The sequence below is a fragment of the Micropterus salmoides genome, unplaced genomic scaffold (genome assembly GCF_014851395.1).
Source record: "Micropterus salmoides isolate LMB-PRFRI ecotype aquatic unplaced genomic scaffold, ASM1485139v1 Ms_hic_scaffold_2266, whole genome shotgun sequence".
NCBI classification, from domain to species: Eukaryota; Metazoa; Chordata; class Actinopteri; order Centrarchiformes; family Centrarchidae; genus Micropterus; species Micropterus salmoides.
Genome location: NW_024041447.1, coordinates 1 through 10,862, shown reverse-complemented (window position 1 = coordinate 10,862; position 10,862 = coordinate 1). Strand labels below are relative to the sequence as shown.

The window sequence follows — 10,862 nt, the reverse complement described above, 5'->3', positions numbered from 1 at the left end:
TACAATAACCCCTGAGGGATCTGGAGGATCATTTAAATCATGTGTGGGTCATTGGAATTCAAACAAGACGATATCATGTGTTTTTATGCCCCACTTTTGGGATCTTAATTTTGACTTCATTTAAAAAAAAAGTTGGTTTGTGCATGCGAACGGGCCCGTGGGTTAATTGTAGACAATGCATGGCTTGTACAGGCGTAGATGGAGAAGACATCTTCTTCTTTTTGATAGTATTTGGTCTGTTTTTCAGACCCCTAGAACACACATGGCTGAGTGAGTGAGGGACAGAGATGTGCCAAATGCATCGAAATTCATTCGTGTTGAAAGTTGGTTTTGGTATTAAAAAAAAGGAAAATGCTGTTACTTGCATCTTTGTATGTATTTATTACTCAGCGTAATAAATTGTATTTTCAATACAGTTGTCATTCTGTGATTCAATTGCATTTTAGACGATATCAACCCAAAAACAACACCCTCTGCTTGTAAGTAAAAATAAGTAAAGAGAAGTGCAGGTTGTTGTCTTTGCTCTGTGAACATCGTTGTCATGCTTTCTACACAAAAGCTGCTTGTAGAGGTCACAGATGTCTCCTGTCCACATGTTGAAGCGCCATTTGATGTCTTTGGGTGTTGGATTGTTTGTTGGACAAAACAAGACATTTTAAGATTATGTGCCACTTGTTGCTAAAGCTGCGTTTCCACCAAAAGTACTAAAAGATTCCTTCAGCCCATTGTTCACTCATGTCTGTGTCCGCCTGAGTGTCGGAGGAACGGGGTTTTTACGAGCATTATCACCTGCTGTAATCAGCTGTTCCACTTGCTGAAAACTTAAAACAACAACTTCGGACCCAGTATTTAGTGTAACTCCATCATCTGTTTGCTGTAAACACACGGCTGCACGCTGGCCGGCGGCGGCTGCTATTTCCGAGCAATATTTAATGCTGAGGTACAATCTCAGACAGACGTCAGCGAGACTTGTGTGTTTGCTGACCGTTGATTGTGATTTATTGGTTTGCAAACAACGGTGGAAAAGAGAGGAGCAGTAGTAGAAAAACACCCAACATGCTCGTGTTGTATGTAAAGCCAGTAGACCCTAGATCTAAATTTGGACCCTGGTCCCTTCGGTGGAAATGCTGTGAGTTCCTCCAAAGGTTCCTAGTTCCGGGGTATAGTTGCTTTGGTCGAAATACGGCTTTAATTTGCTGACATTGAGCAGACTGTAGGATTAATCAATAAATCAAATAAATAAAAATAATTATTAGTTGAAGACCTAAAGCCTGTACATGCATTTTGCTTGGTAGCTTGCTGGGCACTGGTGTGTGAAAAGTGTGTTTATGCAGTTAGTTTCATGGCAAGTGAAGGAAAAAAGTTTAGAGCTTATGAAAGGGATTTAATTAATGGATCATTTTTAACTGAAATTGCTGTCAAAGACCTTTTAATACTTTTAGGGCTTACTTTAGGATGTAACAGTGGCTCAGCTGATTCCCAACCAGCAGTGCTTCTACCCAGGGGTTGCTTTATGCAGTGGCCAGGGGTTATATGGAAAGATTGTGAAGTCGCCCGGCTGATTTGAAAACATATAAATAATGTATAATAATAAAAAGACAATCCAACTATTTGTGTTTAAGAGGAAAATAAAGAGAGAAAGTAATACAAACTAGCGTGATGCTCATGTTTAGTATAATAATTGTCACAATAACGCTCCAGGTTGACTGCACAGGACAGGACACAAAATGTCTGTTTTATGCAACTCCAATAATACAAGGGGAAGACATACAGAAAAATGCATACATGAGAAACTGGAACCAGAGATTTCTTTTGCCATTTATGCTTAAATAATACTTAAACAGAAGCAGTTGAAATCTTTCTAGCTGTAGTTTTGTGCACTCTACTTTATAGTAACATTGAGATGACAGGATATACAGTACAAAATAGTGCACAGAGGGCGGGAGGTTGGTGAGTGGAGGGATCCAGAAGGCCCAACTTCAAATCTTTGCTCCGGGGCCCCAAACAAGTTCTTCTGGCCATGAATTTCAATAGATGAAGCTCGATAGAGTACTTTATTGGTCACAAAGGGTGGTGATGGCACAAGGGATAAGACACACGTGTAAGAGACCCAGGTTCAACCCACTGTGACACATCCACCAATGTGTCCCTGTATAACTAAAGAGCAGTGCATGTTGCTCTCTGTTATAGCAAAACACTTAACCCCTGGTTGCTCCAGAGGTGTGCGAAATAAAATGTAATGTAAAAAATCTAACAAAGGGAATTTGCAGTAGTACAGCAGCTACTTCACATAAATCACAAAAAATCTAAGTAGGTAGGTGATAAACAAGTTTAATTAAAAGGTCCAAATGATCTAAAATAAAATATTATATTATTAAAATATAATATACACTTCTTTTTCTACTTCTAATTTCTAAAAGATGTACAGTAGAGTGTAGAATTGTCAGTGACAATACTGTATATATGAATATAACACAAAATGGTCCACCAATGTGTCCTTGAGCAAGACAGCCCTAGTTGCTCAAGAGGCGTGCTACCTCTGACTTAGCAAGTGTGAGTCGCTTTGGATAAAAGTGTCAGCTTAATTATTAAATGTAAATATAATTTTACAGTATGTATATACAGGGTCTGAAGTGCAAAGGAAAAATAGACAGGTTTGGAAAGATGAACAGCAGATTAAATTGAAAAATAAATGCTATTAATAAACATTTCTTCTCTCAGCTCCTTTTCCAAACCAACAAATTTAACAAATTGTTTGCTGATGTCTTTTATGGGTCATCACATTTGTGCTGGTGTGATTTTCTCTGTGTTTGTGTGCTCTGTTTTTATGTGATTCGTGCTTTTGTTCATGACCTATGCTCCTGTGTTCTCTGTTGTGCTTATGAGCCTGTGTATGTTTTAACATTTTCTGTTATGCTGTTATCAACCTGCCAGTGACTGCACATGAAAATTAGTCTCATTTATTACTCCTCATGTTAATTTGCACTATCCCTTTTAAATAAATAAATAAATAAATAATTAAGTAAATAAAATATATAAACACAGGTGTGAAAAACAGATAAGAGAAACTTGCTTCTAGATTTCTTCTCTGTCAGCTTTGTGTCCCAAACAGATGTGTACGCCTCTTTCCCCCAGAACAGCCAATAGAATCACAGACTGAGAGTGACGACCAATCACAGCTCTGTATTTTTGATTACATTTTGACCAATGGCGGCGCAGTGCTGTGACGGTTACAGCGGCCAGAGATCACTGCAGTGCAGTAGCCAACCAGCAACCAGCTAGCCAACTTGTCTACTAACAGAGAAATATGGATGAAACGATGATACAAGTCAACGGGTAGGTTAAACATTATTTTATATATTTTATCTGCGCCACTCTGTCTTGTATAAAACAGTGTTTGCCGTTCGGTTGATGTGTTTTATAATTCCCCCCGCGCTGCCCATCTTGCATACGCGGTGCTTACAAACCTGTAATAAACCAACTTAGCCAAACTTAGCTAGCTAGCTAACCAAGTCAGTGGCTTGTCAGTGGTAGTTTCACTATCAGGGCAGCTGGATAACTTAACTAACTGATCCAGGATCCCGCGGAGTTTGACAGGCGGGGCTTTAACGGTCTGCCCCGGCTGAAGGAGCATCTGTGGGGCTGGCTGACATCGTAGCTAAAGCAGCTAATGTGGCAGGGACTGTTTAAATGTCCAAACCGCTGTGTGGCTATCTGTTGTTTGCTAGGTGTCAAAGCTAATTAGCTTTTCAATCAGACTTGGCCAGTTCAGACACACACAGGAGACACAGGGCAGGACCAGACAGACAAGGGTCGGAGACAGAGATGGGGATGCTAATGCCTAACATTTACACATTAGCTTGGACGTTTGCGTTTATGTTTTGTTAACTCTGTAATGTTTAAACCACATTTAAGGTCAGAAATATATATATATATATATATATATATATATATTGTCCCTAATAGCTGTGTAATAGGGCTACAACGATTAGTTGTCATCTATTAAATTAATTGGCAACTATTTTGATAATGGATTAATCGGTTTGAATAATTTAAGAGAAAAAAATGGGAATATTTTCTGGTTTCTTCATTCCTCTATGACAATAAACTGAATATACAGTATTTTGGTTGTGGACAAAACAAGACAAAGGAGGAAACCATCCTTGGCTTTGGGAAACTCCTTCATCCACCAGCTTTTTGGCTGGTGGATGAAGGAGATCTACCAGCCACTTGCATATTTTACCAACATTTAGCTTGTGCCTGGTGCTAATTGTGCCAACTGTGTTGATTATTTTCTCTTTATTATTAGTTGTTTGGTCTATAAAATATCTGAAAAATGTTGTTCGGTGTTTCCCAAAGGCCAAGATGATGTCCTCAAATGTCTTGCTTTGTCCACAACACAAAGATATTGAGTTTTCTGTCATAGAGGAGGAAAGAAACCAGAAAATATTTACATTAAGAAGCTAGAATCAGATCAGTTTTCTTTGTAAAATGACACGAATCAATTAATTCATTATGAAAATAGTTGCAGATTAATTTAATAGTGAACAACTAATCGATTAATTGTTGCAGCTCTACTGTGTAATAGTAGCTGGATCCTGTTTTTTTTCTATTGTTGTGGTAGTTGATCAACACTTACAACTTTTGACAGACAGATTAATCGGCCGATATCTGGCATTTTGAGATAATCTGCATCAGCCATACCTACACTCACACGGCCGATATATATTGTCATAATTGATATCAGATTTAATCTTAAACCATTACTGGCAAGCTTTAAATATATATTGTTATACAGTAGGGTTGCACAATTAATTGAAATATTATTGATATGGTATATAAGTGCAATATCCAAATCCCAGAACCTGCAATGAAGGTCAACTGTGTGAAAAACAACATTATAATGATGTACTATAGAGCTTTTACCATATCAAGCAGCTATTATATTGTTATAAAAATTCCATCTAAAAGAACACATTTCAGGCTGAGATAACATGTATTTTAGATTGTACTTTGCATGGAATAATGGAGTTATACATGACTTTTCTTTGTTTTGATATCTGCATTATATATCGGCCATCAGCTGTCCTGCTCTCTAAATATCGGCATCAGCCATTGAACAAGCCGTATCGGTCCACCAGTACTTCTAACTGTCTTCAAACCTTATTTCTGTGTCTTACTGCCTCTTGTTTTCCTCTCTCCTGGTTTCTAGCTGTCAGACTGACCCCCTCTACACGGGCCCATAATCATGTCCACAGATGACAGTATATCTGAGGATGTGTCCAGCTCGGGGGCTTTGAGCCATTGCCATGTCAGTGCTGACGGGGATGGGGGTAAGGAGAGTGAGACCTCTTTGGTGTCCTCTGAGGGGACGTCAGCCTCGGGGCTGGCTGTCTCAGAGGGCAGACACACAACCTCCCAAACAACAGGAGGCACTGTGGAGAGCCGGCCCATGGACATCACACCAGCATGTAACAAGATCAGGTGCAGCAACTGTAAAATATACTGTATATGGAAAATAAAAACACAGTGGGCAGTGAAGCCATCTTCTCTTAGGGAGTTGAAATGTTTTCCCACCTATAATTGGTGTTAAAATAAATTGTAAAAATATTCCTGTGAAAGGTTGTTGTTGTAGATTTCTGATTTTCTCTACACTTTACTTTACATAAAATGTATTCAAATGTATGTGTTGATTTAAGTGTTCATTTCAAGTCTGAAGAATCTTGGGAAATGCATTATGCTGTAGAGTGTCGAGTCTTGTCTAGGTGTATTTAAATATTAAAGTTAGGCTGAGAGATGCCACAAGAATGTCACTGCTCATCAATCTTTAGCACATGCAGGAGTTTTAATAGACAAACATCTTTTCTCTGCCATTATACCTTAATTTGATCATTGTTGATATCATTTTGTGGCATCAAGATTTAGTTATTTTTTATTTGTTTGTCATGGACAGCGCAAAAAAACATGATACCGATGAGTTGCATGGGTAGGATTTGTTGCCAAAGCCAAATTTGCGACCCCTGTCCCTGGTTAGGTTTTTCTGCTTAAAAGGTCATTACAAATTATTATTACTACAGGTACATTGGTTCATTCTGTGCAGCTATGTCCTGAAGTAATATTAAATTGTGGCCGGAGAACAATGTATATTATCAATATCTTGTACAGCAAGTAATTTGATATTATATGATTTTATTACAGGAGTCTGTGTCTGAGCACAGATGAAGCATTTGAACAAGGGAAGAGCCTTCCATTCATCAACCCAAGTTCCCTTGAGACCCTTAGGGCTTTGGTGCAGGAGATCCAGAGCAGTGGAGAGACAGACCCTGAGATCTGGAAGGATTGTGAGGTGGGGAAACATCACTGAGCGTGAAAGGCAGTTATTATTGTACGATGCGCAGTTGGGGTTAGCTGCTGTGGCAGTTGTTCTTGTGCGCTGCATTTGGCAGCTGGCAGCCTCATTTCTGAGCTGTCACTTTTATTTTTTGTGCGGATCACACCTGACAGTAAGACAGAGAGACACGCAAACACATAGACATGGACACGCACATACACAGACCCGAACACACCACACTCACTGCAGCTGATCTTTTCAGACACAGGATGTGATTTGCAGGAAAAAGACATCTGTGATGTTCTGCAACACAAAAACACTTAACTGGATAGTTCATCAGGCTGGAGGCCTTTTGCTTTACACACCGGGTGAACAAACACAATTTTATCTGATCAGTAAAATGTTCATATACTTCTTTAGAATTATTGTTCCTCTGATTATCACTTGTCTCTCTCTGATAGGAATTTGAATCTAAATCACAGTGGTGCACAGTTGCTTCCCTTCACAAAGACACACATGAATATCTGCACACAAGCAGTATGCAGGCAAATTCAGTTAAAGAAGTAGATAAAAAAATAAATGCAAAATCATAATCACTTTAATTAGCATTTAATTAGGTATCTATGCAGATACAAGGAATTTGACATTTGACATTGCTCTTAATGTACATACACAGTACAAGCATACAGTAAATAACCAGGATAACATGCTCAACAAAATAGACAGAAAGTACTATGTACAGATATACATACATATAAACATATACAAAAAGAATTTGTAGACAGTAAGAAAAATGTGCAATGGAGTAAAGTGCAAAGGATGCTGGACTAAATATTTTTGTGCAGGTATTTTTATGTACATGAGGTAGATAGATATGATCACCTCATTGTCACATACACTGCTCATTCACTCACTAAGTGTGTTTACATGCACTTAAGTAAATGTACAGAACCTGAATTTCCAGCTAGATTTCTCCTGGAGAAAAGGGGAATTCTTTACTATGTAAATGCAAAATAGTGAGGATACAGGCCACGCACGTGATTCAGCATGTTTGAACACATCTGCATGCACCGTCCGTGCGGACCCTCTTGGATAAAAGGTGCGGATGATGATCTTCCCATCATGTGAACACTTGTAGTGGAGAAGGTACAAATTAGTGTTAACAGCGTTTCTAATTGACTTTTTACATGTGAGATTTGTCTAAATAATCTAAATCTATTAACGCCTCTGAACTTCTGACTAAAAACTAAAGTTTATTCACTCACTATTAACTTTATTATTGTTTTATATATTTATTTTCATACCGTGTCAATTTAATATTTTAATATTTATATTAAATATAATATTTAATATAATATTTTATTCTTATTGTTATGCACCAAGTCACCAAAGCAAATTCCTTGTATGTGTCAACCTACTTGGCAATAACGCTGATCCTGTCCTCTCACACGCTGTCACCTCTCCACCACACACACACACACACACACACACACACACAGTCACGAAGCAGCGTATTGTAAAATATCCCCTCCAGACATTTAGTAACACACAAAAAACTCTGCTTTTGAATAATAATTTGTGTCTGATACGGGAGAAATCCAAATACTTAGTCAGGTTACTATAGTACCTGATTTCTCTGAGTAACCAGGTTTCTTGTGTTTATGTGAACATGATGACTCATGAGGTGAGCAGCCCTCTTTTGGCCTGTAGGTGGTAGGTCGTACTTTAGTTTAGGATCACCAGACGTTATATTTCCACTTTGCCTCTGCAGTATAATGATGAAAAGCCAGGTCAAAGGCAAATAGAGATTGTCAGTGTATATTGACAGTGATGAAAATGACCCTGGCTCTGCCCCAGCGGTGTTACCGTATTTTAGCATCTTGCTGTGAGTAATGATGGTATGTACATGACACTTTTTTTCTGCAACAGGGCCGATGGTTGCATCTGTTTCAGCTGGTTGAGAAGCAATACCAAGAGCAAATACTCGCTCAGCAAGAACAATACCAGTGCCAAATACAGGTCAGCCTGCATTTAGTCATATCTTATCACAGGAGCCGGGTTGAAATATTTGTTTATCCAGTGAAAGAATGATGTGATTTTTCCCCCAGTTGATTCAGGATGAAATTAAGGCCCTGGTTCAGCTCCAGAACCGCCAGGCCAGCGTCCAGCCACACACAGAGTTCTCTCCAACTGCGATGACCAAAACTACCACAAACACAAAGGACTATATTTTCCCTCTCCTCTCCAGTGATAGCACAGTCTCCAGAAATGTGACCAGTGACAATGACTTTCTGGCAGCCCCTGTCCATACCCCCTTTAGCTCCCCTTCGCCTCCGCTCCAGAGATCAGAGACCGCCAACCAGGGGGAGGAGCGGGCAACCACAGTGCTGAGCAGTGGGTACGGGACTCTGTCTGCTTGGGATACAGGTCTGGAACATGTTGGGTCTCCGGGGGAAGATGATGATCAAGGGAGGGAGAAACAAAACTGGCCCTCTAACCTCCAGGAAGATCCAGAGACAACTGTGATTGGGTGCCAGCAGGACTTTTCCAATGAGACGACTCTCGGATTGGAGGAACCTTATCCACCAGTCTACCAGCAGAGAACCTCTGGGTACGTCTGAGTAGTTTATCAGACACACTAACAACAGCTCCCTATGACAGGGGATCTGCAGGTCTTGAAAAGTTTTAAAAAGCATTGATTTCAGTTTCCTTCAAAGGCATCCTTCTTCAGGTCTTGAATATATTTTCTAAACTTGACCTGACCTTGGATGTAAAATGTGAACGTGGACATTAAATAAATTAGTTTTTTTTAATTTGTTCATCCATCCAGCTTCTGCCGTTTTAGGTTCAGGTTGTGTTTAAAGATTTATTAAACGTATAATAACTACTAATAACTGATTTTTTTGGCCACTTTTGGACAGCCAAAATAATTTTATATGTTGGACGTGTTAGCAATATATTGTCTATTTACTCATCCAGCAGTTACAGAGCAACATTATCATTCATTTGGAATCATGTTTGTGGCCACCTGATGAATGTTAGTCCAGTTTTCTCTCTCTTTTAGCTTTGTTTTTGGTCTCCACCAACTCCTGAGGGAAATATCTGGGTTTTTAGCTGCCAAATGCTCCACAGTGTTCACCAGCTACAGCTAGTCTCTAACTGTGTATGTCTGCTGTTTGTTGCTGAACAGGTAGTGGACAGTGTTTTTTTTTTACAGTTTTTTCTTTGAAAACAGCTTCCTGCTGCGGCTGAAAATAATTGAGAGTAAACCAAAACAGTAAAGTTGTAGACCGAACGTATAAACAGCGAGCTGAAACTCAGTATAATAATGCTCCATAAAGCTGAGGGGAGCCGCACAACCCCTTTCACATTGTCATTTGATACATTATTATCATGAAAATGTTGATTATAGCCACTTTAATGATATTATTATGAATTGTTGTTGGACACTGCTGGGAAGTACAATCATCATTTCATTCGTCCTACTTTGCCTTTATGACCAAATTTTTTTTGTATTAGAAATATCTTTAAAGTCTTTAATTTAACGCAGTGAGCCCTGCAGAAACCCAGAAGAGATTTAGACAATATTTAGTCTGAGAAAGGATATTTCTACTTACCCTGAGCTGTTCTGTTTGCAGCACCAGCCAGCCATTGACCTCCTGGGCCCAGAGGCAGAAACTCAGGCCCAAGAAGAGCAAAGCAGGACAAGCTTCATCCCAAATCCCTGAGTACCTGGACCAGCCACGTAAAGAATCCCAAAAGCAAATCCCCCTGGAGAGCTCTGACTCCCAGGACCAGGTACAAACACTCACCAAGTGGTAACATCTGCTCCTTTAGGACAGATAACATTTTGCAGGGATAATAAAAAACGCTGCCTAATGTTTATCTCTGCCCTGCATCTGTAGTGGGGTTGTTTTTGGGTGTATATTTGTTTTGTGGTTTCCCTAATTGCATTTCCTCTGCTGAGTCTAATCCACTCATCTCTATTGGGTTTCAGCAGCGACCGGCTGGGCCGTCATCCAGCTCTTTTCCCCTGAGGAGGAGTGACAGCCTGATGTCTGAGGCATCAGGTAACAATTCACTGACTCAGACAAAACACAGAACAGCAAGGCTTTGGCCAGTGTAAAGAAATCACTAACCATACGACTGTGATAAAATAAATAATACAGGATTTTACAGTTTTTATGACGAGTGAAGCCCTGTTGCAGTTACCACAAGTCACCGTAAGATGACACTGTTGTGCCACCTGGGGCTTTTTTATTAGGAAATTTAATGACATCACATTTCTTTTTTAGTTATGCTTTATTAACAGTTCGTGAACCAACTTTAATGGGTGTCATCTGAGACCAAAATGATTTTATATTTTGAAATATATTTGTTGAAATTTGTTTACATCCTGACAGCAATCAATAAATCAAATGCTCTGACACAGAAATGAAAAGAATTCTGTAATTGTGGCTGTCGAAGGACTGTAATAACCCTGGGAAATAATTTAATTTGATCTAAGGTGCTTTATCTAGTTAGTTTCTCC

General features: G+C 39.3%; 1 protein-coding gene across 2 annotated transcripts; it reads left to right on the top strand.

The window, feature by feature from the left end:
* Positions 1-3,232: 3,232 nt before the first annotated feature.
* LOC119917838 (M-phase phosphoprotein 9-like) lies at positions 3,233-10,472 on the top strand. 2 transcript variants are annotated; one of them, XM_038738256.1, is made up of 7 exons: positions 3,233-3,336; positions 5,213-5,484; positions 6,199-6,346; positions 8,261-8,350; positions 8,440-8,942; positions 9,970-10,129; positions 10,332-10,472. In XM_038738256.1, exons 2-7 carry the CDS (start codon positions 5,249-5,251, stop codon positions 10,455-10,457), a joined length of 1,263 nt encoding a protein of 420 aa, XP_038594184.1. In that variant the 5' UTR covers positions 3,233-3,336; positions 5,213-5,248; the 3' UTR covers positions 10,458-10,472. The 2 variants fall into 2 exon arrangements, with proteins under 2 accessions (XP_038594184.1, XP_038594183.1); XM_038738255.1 differs by having other exon boundaries at positions 10,329-10,472.
* The last annotated feature ends 390 nt before the right edge of the window (positions 10,473-10,862 follow it).